This window comes from Tetrao urogallus, assembly GCF_951394365.1.
Source record: "Tetrao urogallus genome assembly, chromosome: 8".
Lineage (NCBI taxonomy): Eukaryota > Metazoa > Chordata > Aves > Galliformes > Phasianidae > Tetrao > Tetrao urogallus.
In genome coordinates, this window is record NC_136821.1 from 21,380,455 (window position 1) to 21,397,722 (window position 17,268).

The window sequence follows — 17,268 nt, forward strand, 5'->3', positions numbered from 1 at the left end:
GTTCCAACAGCTGTAAAACACCTTCATCTGGTAGCTGGTGTTCTTTTTGCAGCAACTCCCAGGTGACATAGACTGAGGGTTTTTGCCCTTTGAAATGATTGCATTTTTTCTACAATTACCCTTTTCCATTTCCTCTTCTGTAAAGACAAACCTGTGCAGTGCAGACAGAGAAGGCCCTGCTTCATCCGAGTTGGGGTGAGCACTGACTTATCCAACCTGTTTTCTAGATTTCCTAGATCTAAAAGAAAGGCCGAGTTAGAGTACCCTTCCAAAATGGCTGCTATTAAGGAGGAGAGAGAGGTGGAAGATTACAAGAGAAAAGGAAGACGATCATCACAGGTGAGAGCATTCACTTTTTTAATTATAATAAAGTAGCTTTAAGGGGGAGAGGTTTAAAATTAGAAAAAGTAGAACTTAACTGGTTCTATCTGAGCATGAATTCAAAACTTTTTCTACCTTCTTCATCCTCATAGTAGAATAATTGTAAAATGCTGTATGTTACTTTGAGCTTTAAGGGGTGGGATCTTAAGTATAGTGGGGAAGTTTTGCTTTTCTAGTTTTCTGTTATAACAAAGCTGATTAATGTATGCTTGCGGCTAAAGGTGTAATTTATTGTTTTTAAGAAACTCGTGCATCCTCAGAATATTGACAGGAGGAACTTGATTCTTTCCTATCTTCACAGTCTTGTTTTTAGTGGGAATGAAAACAGGTTCTTTTTTAAATAAAAATGGTTGCCTGTTAGTCACTGCAAATGAAAGTGAGGCTGTACTAAGTAAAAATAACTGTTTTCTTTTGCTTCTAGCAGAAATACCGTAGACTGAATAAGGTGCGTAGTATAGAGAAGATGGTGGGTCTGTTCTGGGAGGATGGGAGCTAGTTACGTTGGGGCAGGGTGTGGAAATGGGAGGGGGGTGACTCTCGATACCCTTCAGAACAATTTAAGATCAGCAAAGAGGGTGTTAAATAATGCTTGTATGGCTTATCACTGAGACATTTTTGGTTGTGTATTTTCATGTATTTGCCTTCTAACATTACTTTTCCAGGGTGCCTGAATAGTTTAGCTAGCTGAACCCATGTTTCTCTGGTGCTGATATGCCGCTGTCACGCTGAGAGGGAGGCAGTACATCTTTTTAAAAAAGAAAAAAAACCTTTTCGCAGTTACATTTATCCAGTAGCATGTGGTTACTTTGTATCGAAGAATAGCACTGAAGTCCTGCTGCAAAGAACCTCACAGCTGTCTGCTGTTTCTGGACTTGAGATAGAATGTATCGCAGGTCCTCAGCTGCCTACAATGAGGCAGGAATGCACCTACAGGCTACTAAGTTTCTAGAGAAAATGTTTTGCTGAGGAAGTTGTCCGCAGTCTTTCGGTCCAGAAGGCAGCCCAGGGTTGGGGACAGCCGCATTGTGCAGGTGTAGGTGCAGATGAGCTCATGTTAGCTCCCATGTAGAGGTGCAGTGCAGGGGAGGTTGCCATGTGAAAGAGAACTTGTAGAGCCACCGCAGCTACAGAGCACTGAGTGGGCAGAGACCTGCTGTGTGAAAGCTGGGATTCCTGTAAACTCGAGTCATGTATCTACAGTGCTATTGGTAAAAATACTGTGGGATGTTAGCAACACTTAGGATTTTTACAGGAATCGCAGAGTGCTGCTTCTTACCGTTCTTTCATCCAGGAAAGGTACAGGTAGACTGAGCCAAGTATTCGTGATTTCGTGTGAGGTGTAAGAGTGTGTAATTTGATTTTGATCATGAAAGAACTGCGCGGAGAAATCCAGATGCCTTCCCACCGCCCATCCCCCCTCAAGAAAAAAGCTGGCCTCTCACTGCTGTCTGCCTGCAGGGGCAGCCCAACCCCCACCCATCAGTCTGGGTGCTTGTGCCCGTGCTGCTGCAGTGCTGGGACGTGGCCGGGTGGTGTGACTGCGCCTGCGTGCTCCTGCTGTGCCTTGGCCCTGCCCCTCTGGCTCCATATTGAGTGGAGGAGACAGATCGCTCACAAAATGGAGGCGGCTTGCGCCGTGTAGGGCTTGTGCTTGGGGAGAAAGTAGGTCGTTACAGCAGGAAAGAGGGCTCCCCGCCTCCTCAGAACATATTAATTTCTTAGAGAAAGCCCTTACACTGCTTAGGTGGAGAAATGAAGTTTCTTTCCCGACTGCTAACTGCAGGCAGGCTCGGCTCTGCCACCCCCACCCCCTCCCTGAAGGAGCTGCAAAATGGCGTGCGGGTCTGCAGTGCTGAGTGGGAGGGAGCTGCGGGAGCAGCACGGTGTTGAGGGGGAGGGGTGTCACATTTCCTACCCGTAGAGACTGCTATTGTGGCTAGGTCATAGCAGAAGGATTGAGAAATAGCGTCATGCATGACAGAACAGAATGCTGCGAACCCGAGAGATACTTATCTCTGTGAGAACAAAATGCCTGGAAAATAGCTCATAGCTGTGAGGTACTGCCTTCTATTTCTGTAGAGAATTCCTCTGACACGGATATATTCTGAGGATAATAATCTCTGGTGGAAGAGAGAACTGCAAGTGGTTTTTTATTTCCATGTATAAGAGCGACTGTTCATTTTCATGGGATAAAAATAAACAAAAAAGGGCTTTGATTTTCCTTTCTGGAGTGATCTGGAATTCTGTGATCTTCTGAGGTAGAAAAGATCTGAGTTGCTATTTGGCAACTACATGGCTTTAAGTAGTCTTAGAGAATGATAAAAGTCTGGTTTTTGTGTTTCTGGATTTGGAGAAGTCTAAATTGATCAAAATAGTAAACTTAAGAGAACTTGTATTACGAGTGTTCAAAGCACATAAAAATCCCAGCTTTAAAATAACCAGCTAAAAATTAAGTAGGTACAAAGAAATGCAGTTAGGAACAGAAAACAGTATTTCACTTACCCTAAAGCACCTTCTGTATGCAGTATGTTAACCCTTCAAGATTTTAAGTTTTCCTGTAATTGAAAGGGAGGTTTTTTGAATCGTACTTTTGTAGGCTGGACCACTTAGTAGAAAAGAAGCTTTAACTTTAGCTAAGAGGCCATGGACTGCTGGCTATTTTATATAATATTCCGGTAGTAATGAAGTTGGTGCCTTAGACTAAAACTTGTTAATGAGAATGCTGGAGCCTGCTTTTGCTCTAAAGGATCTACGTCCCAGGTTGCTTCTCGTAATCGTAGACGCAGTTTCCTGCAGTACAGCCCAACACCTGGAAAACAATGGACCTTTAAAGCAGTGTATAATTTTGAAATTGTCTTTTGCCAAGTATTGCTTCTTAGTATGAATTGCTCTGTAGAGTGGTTGTGTAGCACTTAAAGGAGTATAGGTTTTTGTGACCAACTCTTGCACTACCACACAATACCACACTACAACTGGCAGAAGCTAAAGCAATTCACTTACAAGCTTGAAGCAAGGCTGCTTCAATATTACAAGTCTGTGGCTAGTTTTATGTAGTTCATCTCTGAGGATTGTGCTGCTTCTAGTCAGCTTAGACCACTGCAACAGAAACAGTGAAGCCCACTGTGCATTACTACTGCAGAATTGAAGTTGTGTGCTGGTGTAGCTTGCCAGCAGCATAGCCACCCAGCACCTTGCTGTGAAGTGTCCTGCACTTGTAAAGAGACCATATTGCAAAATAAGACTTCAATGTGATTACTTGTTAGTAGACTCCTTTGTCTTGGGATGAGAGAAAGTTGTAGATGATTTTTTACAAACTCCTTTCAGATGTGCAGAGCTATTTCCTGCATAACTAAAATACTGTGTAACACTGAAAGAAAGCAGAAACATGAAGGCACTTATTTACAAGCCCACTTTATTTTGTCTTTGGAAGACTGGGCTTGAAAATCAGCATGTATTAAAATGCGACTGATGGCATGTAGGTGATACCATCAAAAGCTTCAGTTTCTTTTGCTATGGTACAAGTCTTACTTGGCTTGTTTTCCCCATTCTTGGTTATTCATTATTCTTTTTTCTGTAAGACAAAAGAAAGCCACATACGTATTTCTACTTTTTTGCTGTCATGTGCTGAACTAATAGTTAACGAAGAACAAAATCTGAAATGTTAAGGAATTAAGAGTTGACAAATCTTCTTTCAAATGTGTGTGTTTTAAAAGGGTTTAAATACAAATGTTCCTGAAACGCTAGATGTTTAATTTGAACGATAACTTTTTTTTATCACATTTGTATACTGCGATTCTAATTTTTTGATAGCTGCTTGCAGTTGTGCTTCATGAAGTGTTAGAGCTTCCCTTTATCTAGCATTACTTCATTGCTAATCCCTATAGAACAACATGCAACTCCAGTACAGGACAGGCATAAAATGAATGCATTTCCATGGGGGAAGGAAAGAAGCAAGCAAGCTACTTACTGCATTGAGATCTTTTACTGTTGTTTGCGTTTGAGCATTCTTGAGCTGTTAGCTGCCGTTTTAATTAAAATCACACTTCGTTAAGTGTTGAACTTAACTGTGCTGCTGTCTAAAGTCATTAGAAGACATTATGTTAATGTGTTTGACCTATTTGTAGTTACATGCACAGATAAGTTTTAGTAATGCTGTGAAATTTTAATTCTGTTGCTTGTATTCAAAATATGTATTTTATTTTTTTTTATTTTTGTAGGGCCATGAGCCTAAGGAGCCAGAGCAGTTGAGAAAGCTGTTCATTGGAGGTCTGAGCTTTGAAACAACAGATGATAGCTTGAGAGAGCACTTTGAAAAATGGGGCACACTCACGGACTGTGTGGTAAAGTGTCCAAAATTAGTTTGTGCTTTTGAAAGGACATAGGTTCTTAATCTAGTACAGAAATGCAGAGCACTCCCCTATGTTTTTAGGTGATGAGAGACCCACAAACAAAACGTTCCAGAGGCTTTGGCTTTGTTACTTACTCTTGTGTGGAAGAGGTGGATGCGGCCATGAGTGCTCGACCACATAAGGTTGATGGACGTGTGGTTGAACCAAAGAGAGCAGTTTCAAGGGAGGTAAGTTAGGGTTTTTGTTGAACATATGTTGTACTCTCTACCTACTTAAGAGGCTCAATGTAATTTTTGGTGTTGCAGGATTCTGTAAAGCCTGGGGCGCATCTCACAGTAAAGAAAATATTTGTTGGTGGCATTAAAGAAGACACAGAAGAATATAATTTAAGGGAGTACTTTGAAAAATATGGCAAGATCGAAACGATAGAAGTCATGGAAGACAGGCAAAGTGGAAAGAAAAGAGGCTTCGCTTTTGTAACTTTTGATGATCATGATACAGTTGATAAAATTGTTGGTATGTAGTTCTTTAATGGGAAGTGACTTAGAGAATAGAAGTGCAGCTTAACCTCTCAAAAAAGCTGTTCATGGAGTATAACATTGGCATGATTAACTACTTGGACTGTAGTAAGAAGCAAGGTAGACTTAATATTCCTTTGAAAAGTGTGCTCGTGCCTTATAGTAGCTTACTGTGAGTTGTACTGCACACTGCTTTCAGTTATGTGGAATTACTCTAACTGTCCCATTTCATGTTTTTCTCTAGTTCAGAAATACCATACTATAAATGGTCATAACTGCGAAGTGAAAAAAGCACTCTCAAAACAAGAGATGCAGACTGCCAGCTCTCAGAGAGGTAAGTTTGGAGTTATGCAGGGTTATTGTACTTAACTGGTTTTCAATTAATGTAATTAAAGTAAAATACTTTGCAGGTCGTGGGGGTGGTTCCGGCAACTTCATGGGTCGTGGAAATTTTGGAGGTGGTGGAGGAAACTTTGGCCGAGGAGGCAACTTTGGTGGGAGAGGTAAATTATTGAGATGTTTCTAGAGCGTGATTTCTGGTGTGGTTGTGTCTGTTTTCCTGAACACGTGCTAAGTATTTAAGCCAACCACTTCATCTGTTTTGTGTTCCAGGAGGCTATGGGGGTGGTGGTGGCGGTGGTGGGAGCAGAGGAAGCTTTGGGGGTGGTGACGGATACAATGGATTTGGTGATGGTAAGTGTACTGCTGCATCTCCATGCCCTCCTCCCCCCCTTCCCCTTCCAAAATTGGGCTGCTGTAAGTCTTACTTCTGTCTGCCTTGGAAGTTAATTCTGCTTTGGTCATGTTTCGTACATTGTAGTGCTGTGAAAAGCTCAGATTTGTGTCCCCTCCAAGATAACGGATGGGAAAAAAAAATACTTTCATGTCATGAGGTCATGCAGTAGCTTGTAGTTCATGATCAGTCATGATTGTGAACAATAAAAAGAAGTTTCTGGTGTCACTTGAGATAACTAAAAGCAGTGACCATCAACTTTTTGGTCAACTGTAAGACTTGCTGATCACTGTCTTTTTCATGATGGATGAGCATCCAGAATACACCTGAAGAGAACTGTGCAAGTTTTCAAACAGCTGTGGTAATCTCATTTTTATGGGGGAGGAGGGAATGAGAGAAGTAGCACGTAGTTAATGGCATCTTGATTCCGCAAGCAGATATAATACTGACTTCTTTTGGACCAGTTTCACAGTTCACAATTAATTTCATTGGTATGACTGAGAACATTAAGTCTCTCATACTCTCTTGGTGACTTGAATTATTACTATCTTTTTAAAAGCATCTAGTAACTTTTAACACAAGTTTAAATAAAGCTATGTCTAGATGAAGCATGTCTGTGGCCTGCAGGCTGCACGTGACCAGGGACAGCTAGGAATTAGCCCTGCCCCTTGCTGCTGTGCCAGCATGGCAGTGGCTCTTTGCTGCTCAGTAGTTTGTCCTGGCCTTGGGCACACATCCATCACTCAGCAACAGCCAGAACATCAACCCTGAACAGTTACTCATCAGTCAGTGCAGCCCAGGCAAGCCAAGTGGTTGCACACCGATGATCTAGGTAAAATCTGTGAACTTTTGATGGCTCTTGTCTGCTGAGTAATCTCAGCTCAGAGGAATAAAGACTGGCAGCAGCGACGGCCGCTTCTGCAAAGAATGTGATGTGTGATAGTGGAAGTTAGCTGAATTTTAAAAAAGAAAATTAATGATTTTTTGTTTAGATTAAATAGTTTGGTTAAATGATTCAACAGTGATGATGAACACAGTGTGGCAGGAAACACTGTGGGAGATTTGTGTGTTTGTGTGACTTCAGCTTTCTTTAGCAGACTTAACAGGATTTTGCTTTGATGTGCTTAGGTTGTCTCTTCTTGTATTCAAAGGTGGCAACTATGGAGGTGGTCCTGGCTATGGCAGCAGAGGGGGTTATGGTGGTGGTGGAGGACCAGGATATGGAAACCCAGGTGGTGGATATGGAGGTGGAGGAGGAGGATACGATGGCTACAATGAAGGAGGAAATTTTGGAGGTGGTAAGATGCTAGCTCAAATTAGCTGACCCTTTTTTCATTCAGATCTGAGTAGCAGAGTGCAGAATTGCTGTGTTACACGATTAAAATTCTCTTCCTTCTGGATCCACTTGGATTAAATTATGCAACACTAATTTGCTTGGAACTTATTTTTCAAAAAGCAGCTGCTGTGAACGTGTGGTGGTGGAGTAGGAGAATTTCAGTTGTTATCCATTTGAAATACGCTGTTGCGTATCAGTCTGTACCACGTAGATCTTGTCCTCCTTTGTAGGGACTAAATGTCTTAAGTTCATGGAAGCTTTCTTTATTGTCTGGTTGTGAAATGAGGTTCCTGTTATTTTTATAAAAGCAGTTCTTTTACCTATTTTGTCTTTTGAAGTAACCAGGAACCACGTTATTACGTGGCTATTGTACATCATTAGCAAGTGTGAAACCCTGATGAGTACGTAATGGCATGGAAGGCAGTAAATACAAGTCTAGCTGTGTCCTGTTAAATCAGTTGAGCTATGTTCTTATTCTGTGTTCTCAGTGTTAATATCTTTGCAGGAGTTTCAAAACGATCTGGTTAACTTCTAAATTTATAATTACTTCTGTAGAGGCCTTTAAGGGTATGTTTCTTGCCAGGATATACCACAAACACTAAGACATACATGGTTCTTTACTAGAATTTGGGGGGGAAGAAGCAGAAAGTGCGTGCAAGGAGCTAGTGCGAGTTCAGGGGGTTAAGCTACAAAATCTACTGCACACTTATTAATACCTTCTGGTGTATATAGGTGCCCATTACAGTTTTATCACTTCTTACAGCAAATAAAAATTACTCTTGGCTTGTAGTTGATGTGATTGTCACGTACAGAGCACTGAACAGTGGAAGAATGATGGTGAAACCAGGTGTTTTTCTGAGTTGGGAGGCATTAACTTTGGCCTTCTGTGTTAATTTCAAATTGCTACTCAAATCTGTTTGAAGTTTATAAGATAGACTGTGCTATTTTTTATCTTCAGTGATGGAACAACTTCTAATCTTTGGAATGCTAGAGGTTTTGCTGTCATTTGTGCATTGCAGGTAGAAGTAGCATGCTCAATGCTTGCAAGTCTATTTTAAATTGTTTTAAATAGCTGTTGCAATTTATGCTGAACGTCACAGTTTCACAAACTTCATGAATTTATTTCAGGTAATTATGGTGGCAGTGGAAACTACAATGACTTTGGTAACTACAGTGGACAGCAGCAGTCCAATTACGGTCCCATGAAAGGTGGTGGCAGCTTTGGTGGTAGAAGTTCAGGCAGTCCCTATGGTGGTAAATATATTTCCGTACAAAAAACCCTTTGTTTAAGCTTGCTTGGTATTTCTTATGTTTCAGTATGGACTGGGTTTTGTTTTTTGTGCAGGTGGTTATGGATCTGGAAGTGGAAGTGGGGGCTATGGTGGTAGAAGATTCTAAAAATGCTACCAGAAAAAGGGTAGGTGTAATGCATATTTATAATGATGATGAATAATGTACAACTGTTCACTGAGAGTAATAATTTTCTTATCCTGTATTCAACAGGCTACAGTTCTTAGCAGGAGAGAGAGCGAGGAGTTGTCAGGAAAGCTGCAGGTTACTTTGAGACAGTCGTCCCAAATGCATTAGAGGAACTGTAAAATCTGCCACAGAAGGAACGATGATCCATAGTCAGAAAAGTTACTGCAGCTTAAACAGGAAACCCTTCTTGTTCAGGACTGTCATAGCCACAGTTTGCAAAAAGTGCAGCTATTGATTAATGCAATGTAGTGTCGATTAGATGTACATTCCTGAGGTCTTTATCTGTTGTAGCTTTGTCTTTCTTTTTTCTTTTTATTTTCCCATTACATCAGGTATATTGCCCTGTAAATTGTGGTAGTGGTACCAGGAATAAACAAATTAAGGAATTTTTAACTTTTCAATATTTGTGTAGTTCAGTTCTTCCACATTTGGTACAGAGAACTCTATAACAGAAATAAAATGTAGTTTAGGGTGTTTCCTTGTTAGTAGAGAAGATTAATGCATTTCTCAATTACTATTTTGTATTAATTTAAAGTTAACAATAGAAACACCTATTGATTTGCAGTCTTAAGGGGTCTAGTCTCAGTGTATATATGTAACTGTCATTGATAAGAGTTACATAGGCATACAGAGGGAGAACATCTGTATGTTGCATTATAGTTTGTTTAGATGTATAACTAGGATTGAGTTATTCAAATTAGTGTTTGTGAATTATAGAACTAAGCTTTACCTTCAAATGAAAATTTCAAATTACTTTTTGGTTTGTGCATATTTTTTTAATTTGTAGTTCTGTATTAGTAGTAGCGCTTCAAGAAAATAAGGCATGATAAATATTTTAACAAGACCAACTTTAGTCACATTCAAGCTGTCTCCAGTCTCATTTGAGATGTATAAGGGATAACTGCAGTTGCTGAAGTTCTGGGTGAAGAGAAAAAGAAACTTGCTTTTTACCTTTTTATTTATTGTAATTCCCGAGAAGTCAAGGTGGGGTGGGAATCAAGTGCCTGTTTCCTTGGGATATACAATGATTCTGTTTCAATAAAACTATACTTTGGGAGGGTGGCTTGGAATTTTCATCCCCTTCCTTTCTCCCCTTTCCCCGCTCCCTCACACCGGACTGTGCTGTTTCAATTAAATGAGGCATCATAGTGAGAGTAATAGGTATGTTCCTAAATAACTTAATGGCTATATACTTTCTTGCATGCACCCTAGGCAATTTTCTGGACACATTCATCTGACTGGGAGCCAAGGGTAGCACAGGTGTAATCACTGACAGTCCCAGGTAATGGCGTTCCAAAAGCCCATTCACGAGGGGCTATAAGTAGCATAGTTTTCAAGCTTTTTCCCTTATGAATATCTAAGCTCAGGTAAGAGCTTGAGGATGAACCAAAACACGACCTGGTTATATTTTACTGACCAGTAATGCTTCCCACAGCATAGAATGGTGCAGTTTTAAATTTCCAGAGGTAGAACGATAGTGTTTTATACAGTTGATTTGATGCACTGGAGTAGCAAAATCTTATCAGCACATCTGGCTAGAAATTGTACTCAATTCTCATTACTGAACTCCAAATTAAGGCACTACAATCTCTGCTTTTCTCAGCTGATGTCACTTCTCTCTCAACTATTGCCAGGACAGTGCTTTCTGACAATTGAGACTCAGAAGAGTAGGGATACAGTCAATAGAAGAAATGTTCAGACACTTGACAATATGTGATATTGGAAATTACACCTGTTTCACTTCTGGGTCAATGTGCAGTATAAGGTAAATGCAATTCCAGTGTAGGAATGAATCTGCAAAGATGTATGAAATGGCTCAAGGCATAATCAGTCATATTAATATAATTTTAAGAAGTTACTAGTAAAATGAGTGTGTTGCTTGGAAAAAAAAAATTAAACAATGTTATTTGAACACTGTTACTGAGTGTATTTAGACTGCAGTACACTAAAACAAGGAACCACTGTCAAGATGTTAGCCTCCAAACTGGATTTCAAAGTCTGCTTATTCTTTTCTGTGGAGTTTTAAACTAACTTAAAAGCGAGAATTGCTGATGCAGTGAACATTCTGTTGTTGTACGTAATTTGGGCTTGTGGGGAGGGCGGGTGGGGGAAGGTTGTATTTCAATAAAGGCATTTTTTTAAACAACCCACTTGGAGTTTGAAAACACATTAAAAACTAAAACATCTCACTAGGGAGTGAGCCACCCAACTGCTGACTTGCTTTGTACGTTGCTACACCTAGAAGATGTGTAGATTTGTAACTGGGGCCTGCATCTGGTTGCAGGGACAACTGGAGAATGGGTTGATGTCCCTTCTGAAAATGGATATGGTATTTCTAAAAGTTTTAGAATGTATTGACAGTGTTCTTTTTAACAGGCCCTCTTGTAGCTGTACTGTGACAACAATGTTAACTTTGAAAAATAGTGTCATAATAAACTTTATGAACAAGATCTGTATGCAACCTTTTAAGAGATGGAGTGTGTAAGTGACCGCTTTGTAGGTGGGTGGGGTAGCTTAGCTGTTGTTTGTGATGTGGAAAAGTGTGAGCTGTGAGGACAGTGATTAACCGGTTTTAAAGAACCTAGGATGTACTTCTTTGATCCATACTGTGTTAAGGAGACCCATAAGACAGGAAGGACTTCAGCAGCCTTTTGAGTATGGAGAAGTCAGCATAATTAAAGAATGACAAGGCAGCAGGAGCGACAGCTTCAACTTCCAGAAAAGTGAAGGCATAAGATACTGTGCTGATAGTGAGCAGCTTTCCAAAGTCTAGTTAAATCTGCTTGTCACAGCTGAAATATCGAAGAAAGTCTAGCAAGAGTTCTTCACCTTTTGGAACCTCCTTGAGTGATAGCTACTTGAGTTGACTCAAAATCAATAGGTCTAGCATTTAGACCTGAAAGGAAGGGCAATGAGCATAGGTAAGGTTTGCCTTTAACATTTTTCATGAATTAAAGAGTAGTTGGAGGTTTTGAAAACAAGGTAAGAGTAATTTCTTTAATTTTCAGGTTGAATGAGAAGCTGCTGCTTGACAAAATGGGGAATGTCTTGCACATCCTCTTCCATTGAAGGTTTCTGACTGGGTAAGATTGTAGTGCATAGTAAAATGTGTTTTTTGCTTATTTCCTTCTAGGCTTTCCCTGACCAGCCTTTTGATAGCAGGGAAAGCTTTAAGTATAAAGGAGCAAGTGTTCCAAAGAATGCCATCCACTGTTTCTTGTTATGGATTAGGGGTGTTGGCTGACATGATTGCTGTTCAAGAATCTTCCATTCCTGGCAGGTACAATAATGCTGTGTCAGAGATCAACAAAATAGCAATGATAAATGATTATAAATATGTGCTCTGATTACCGTTAGGAGTGCACTTCCTTTTTTTTTGAGAACATGTTCTTGAAACTCAGGTGACATAGAAGGGCTCGGATATGTAAGCTGTTCCTCACAGTCCAAAGTAGTTCTGTGCTATCCTGAAGCTCTAATTGATGTTAAGACATTCTGCGTTTATGTGATCAATGATTTTCCTTCCTAATAAATGCCTTGCCATACCAAGCAGGTTGTACTTACAGAGTTCCCTTTCAGATGTTTTGGTTCTTTCAGGGTAGGTTTGTGGAGGCTAATATTTTGAAGTGATACCCAGCTGAAAGCACCGCTCTATATGGATGAATAGCAATGAAATTAATTCATGGATTTTATTTATTTATGGTGGGTTTTTTTTTTTTTGCATGTGGGTTCTTAACTCTTGGAATGTGTATTTCCTATTCTGCTGTATCCCAGGACTATCCCGTACCTGTAAGAGTCTATAATTTAAAAAGTCCTTTGGATAGTAGTTAACTGTTTGAACTTCTCAATACCTCTTTGCATCTTTGCAGTATTTTTGAAAAGTCTCTTTCTGTTTTTGTGCTAAACTTACTCAGAACAAGACAAACGGAATACATGCAGTTCAGGACTTGGCCATATTGCAGACTGATTCCAGTAGCTGAACTTGCTAGCAGCTGTCTGAACAGCTAGAGAACAAACTTCATGTTGGAACACATACAATCAGAGGTTAACTTGAAGTATTTTTACAATGGTAATGTGCAAATTTCATATAATCAGGAGATACTTAGTGAATGGAAATCTCATAGTGAGTATATACTTAAATACAGTGTTGACAAATGTTTTTACTTAGGGGTGAGCCAGAATTAAACCTGCTGCAGTGAGATCACAGGCTCCTTAGTATAGCGCACTAGGTAGCTTGTTGTAGGTGACTTGCTTGCTATCTTACCTAGAGGTGAAAAGCACCTTAGTTTTCTCTCTGCTATGCAGTGTTGTCCTTGTGAGCTGATGCAGTCACTCAATGCCACGAGTCACCAGGGAAAGCATTCATGTGTTCAGTTTGTACAGAGGTATTTGTCCATTGGGGGAAGGTGGCAATTTTTTAGAAGGAAAGATCTTGGAAAAATGGGTAAGTTCCACTGAACAAAAATTTCTAGCTTGCATTGCAGTACTCAGTACAGCAGCCTAGTAAAGCCTTACCCCTCCATACTGTGGTCTTTAGGTTTTTTTGCACCAAGCATGTGCAAAGATATTCCTTGAGCTATTTTTGCAGTTGGTTTTGTAGCATTCCTATTAGGTTGATTGGCTTCAGTTACGCATACCTCATTGGTTGTTTTTTTGTTTGTTTTGTTTTTCTTTCGGAAATAAAACTTCTCAAAGATGATCAAATCCTTAAGGCATATTTGATCAAGCATTTTTTGCCCAAGAGACACACTTCCAAGAGTTAAGGACATTATTTTTCTCTAGCAGCTGTAAATGGAGATGTAAGGATGTGAAAATAAAGTTGCAAAGTATTGCAGTTCTGTAGAAACTGATTGAATACCTAAAACTGTGTGTTAACTCGAAAGCCATTTGTCCTTCCAGGTAGTAAACGTATTTGCCCAGAATGAGCCCAGGCTGATGCAGATGCGATAAATTGTTTGTTATTAGACAATACCGAAACACCATGGCATCTTAACTTTGATATCCTTTGAATATTTTACTATGGGAATGGGAATGCTCCTCCTCTTCCAAGTGTTGCTTGTGTGATGTACTGACGTACTGGTTTTGCTTCCTGTACTTAAGCGATTAACTTTTATTCACAGACTGTCTGCATTACAACGGAGCATTCACATATCAGTCTGTGATCTCTGACAAATATTTGTATCTTGTGTGAAGCATGAAAGATCTTGAGTATCACTAAAATGCAGATATCTGATGGATGGATTCTTTTTCTGCTGTGGGTGCTACAGGTTGACATCTCTGTCTAAGATTAGCTTTTTCCTCATCTAAAAATCCAACTACCTCCGTAGAAGAAAAATGACCTTCATGTAGAAGACAATATTGGAAGATTGGAAACAGAATAATATATTAAAATAACTGGCAAAGACTTCAAGAGCAATGGTGCTAGTATGGTGATATCTGATCCTTGTGGTTAAACAAGTTCAAAAAGTATGGAAGTGAAATATTTCAGTATAGTCCATAATGGATTGAAATGTTAAAATACTTCATTTTTGTATCAAAATAAAGTGTATGTTGTCAAATGACTCACAATCTTAAATGTGTTGCCATCACTTTCGTTTAGTGCTGAGAGGAGTACGAAGTAAACTTAATGTACTGCAATGCAGTGGTGGGATCGTTGTTCAAACCAGAGTCTGCAAGTCAGAAGTTAATTCACTTAGATTCAACTCAGCTCCTGAGCTTTAGTTATAATGGCTTTGCAATGGAATGATTTGATCAAGAAACAAAAGGTCTCCATGTGGAGGCTTGTCAGCATGTGAGGTCAGAATTGCGATGCATGAGAATTTACATGATGTGGCAGCGCCACTGGTCGTTCCCAGGTTTGGGAGCACATCCTGTACCTTGGTTATGATCATAAAATGAAAGACTTGCGACCTAATATTTTCATGTAGGCTTGAATGATCTAATGCAGAACATTTCTCCCTCAATGTTGTTAGTTGTAAGCGCAAATGCCATTGTGATCGTGATGGGGAAAGTTCGGCTTTGTACTGAATGCATGTTGTGGTCTGAGTTACTTCAGACTGACTTTCTGCCAGCGGAATTCAAACAAAGGTTTCTACATTAACTGTGTTCTTTTTATCGCACTTCATCATATTTTTTATCTTGGTAATGGAGTAAGCAAGCCTGTATCACAGCAGACCCTGCAGAGGCTGTAAGAATGTTTGTCTTAGACTTTTGCATTAGTGCTAAATAAGTACCAAATTAAAATGGAGGGCAGGGGTCTATCATGGACTGCTTTATACCCAAATTGTGATTAAAATACTAGTGTTTCATCGAGAGAGAATGTTTCCTTTTCAAGCCCTTGATAACCTAGATAATGGGAGGGGGGTAGGAGAGAGGGAGGCAAGCATCTTACTGTACTCTGCTGTACTGTACTGTTAGATGTACCTGTATTAGAGCTACTGTGTATCGCTGTTGAATGACAGTTCAGGGCCGTAGCTTAATATGATCTTTTTACTAGTGCTTATACTTTAAAATTGCCATTCTCAGTAATGCTTTAGATCACCTTGCTTTAAATGGTTCCAAAGTCTCACATTCCTCTAGTGTTTCAGACAGCTTCGATGACTCCTACGGCAGTTTTCCTTCCTTGGCAGTACTGCATTCAAATTCAGTACAGGCATACTGAACAGCAGTAGCAAGAAAAATAGCCTGTGCTCCTGTGATATCTTTGGTTTAGTTTACCTGGTGACTGACCGCTCTATCTAGAGCAAATAAACCTGCTTAATCTGTCAATCCTGGCTTTCAGGTTTTGAGCCATTGGTATTGACAATTTGCTCAACAAAGTGATGTCCTCTTGCCTTCAGAGTAAGTCAAGGACTCTGCAGGGGGATGGACTCATGTGCTATTAACATAAAATTTGGTAAACAAGGTAAGTGCAAGTCAAGTCACCTGGATTTCTATTCACCAACAAATACCCTCTGCAGAAACAAACATCTCTACTCAATGTGAAGGGCAGTATTCCTAGTGTTTCCAAGACTCTTGCAGATCTTGGGAGCAGCTGAGCTTAGAATGTCTTTCCTTTTTTTTCCCTCCTGTCTTCTTGTGTGAGCTGCAATTGTTGCAGTGCTTATGTGCAAGAATTGGCTGCTTTGTTGCACCAGTTTTCTGAAGAGGGAAAGACCCAAATCACTGTGTAACAAACCACAGTTCAGCGTGTGGTTGGGAACAAGCAGCCATGTGCAGACAGTGGAGAAGACAAAGAGGGAAACTTTTGACAGTCCTTCCACTTTTGGTAGCAGTGAGCTGACAAATCAGCCCAGGCTGTTTTAAGGATCTGCATCACTACAGGAAATGGCCACAAGAAATCTGTGGTTGGGCCACACCAAAGTGCAGCCAGGCCTCTCCAGATTTACCTTAGTATGAGGACGAATAGTGCAAATGAGAGCACCTTGCCAGCAGGATTCTCTTGGTACAGTTTCTCAAGGCTTAATAGCTTGTACTCTGTCAGAAGAAAAAAAGAGACATGCCTGTGGGGATAATCTCTGTTACTCTTCAGCTGTGTTAGATAAGATTGAAAGTTAGGATAGTATTTTTCCAGCATCAGATACTGACCTGCTCACAGCTGCTTTTGAGAACGCATTATTTATAGAAACGGGAAGAATAATTGTAAGAGTGGAAACTACCGTTCTTGCTCAAGGGCTACTCTTCCTATTGACTGCAGCTATGATGGTTCTGATTTTTACCAGCACAAGTGCAATCATTGTTTCCTAGCATAACGTTTAGACTTATTTAGCTATATGAAATGCATTTAACGTGGTCTAAAAGCAGAAACAGTTTTCACAGCATTAAGGTGAATATCCTGACTTAAAAAAAAAAAAAAACAATTGTAAGAAATAAGTTGAAATTGAAATTGTCTTGTACTTATTGGCCTGTACTTACTGACTCCTGCTGACTTCACTGTATCTGCTGCCTCAGATACAAACACCTGTAGGGCAGGACCAAACTTCGGAAAGTAAGTAACAAGCTTGAGAAGTTGTGTGAAACCATTACCTGTGCTCTAGTTCTTTATGGGTAGGCACCTGGAGTCTCTGTCAGCTGGAGACTGTCTCCTGGTACTGGTACTTGGCTGCACTCTTTCCAATAGGATATAATCAATAGGAGCAGGGTTCCTAGCATCATCCAGCCCTGGAATACAACTACCTTCTTGGTAAAGCTGTTGGAACAGAACTGCTTTCCTACTCCTGGCTCTTCTCTGGTTAGCTAACGTCACACTTCAGCTGAAGTGCAATAGAGACTGTGTGCATGTTGGCACCAGGTAGCAGAAAGGCCTCTGCTATGCAGAATCTGTAAATAAGATAACAGAGGGTGAATGACCGGCTCACAAAGCGTAGATACAAAATTCTGGGGAGTAATGAAAACAAAAGCTGATAACAAAGGATTACTCTGCTATTATTACTGTGACCAACTGGACAATAAAGCGCTTGTTAAATTTAGTGCATT

General features: G+C 40.1%; 1 protein-coding gene across 1 annotated transcript; it reads left to right on the forward strand.

Annotated features, from left to right (window-relative positions):
- Nucleotides 1-231: 231 nt before the first annotated feature.
- HNRNPA3 (heterogeneous nuclear ribonucleoprotein A3) lies at nucleotides 232-8,715 on the forward strand (the record flags this gene model as incomplete). Its single annotated transcript, XM_079538870.1, has 11 exons — nucleotides 232-339; nucleotides 803-826; nucleotides 4,599-4,721; nucleotides 4,811-4,957; nucleotides 5,036-5,246; nucleotides 5,493-5,582; nucleotides 5,644-5,751; nucleotides 5,861-5,941; nucleotides 7,133-7,279; nucleotides 8,446-8,571; nucleotides 8,663-8,715. Exons 1-11 carry the CDS (start codon nucleotides 274-276, stop codon nucleotides 8,713-8,715), a joined length of 1,176 nt encoding a protein of 391 aa, XP_079394996.1. The 5' UTR covers nucleotides 232-273.
- Between the last annotated feature and the right edge of the window lie 8,553 nt (nucleotides 8,716-17,268).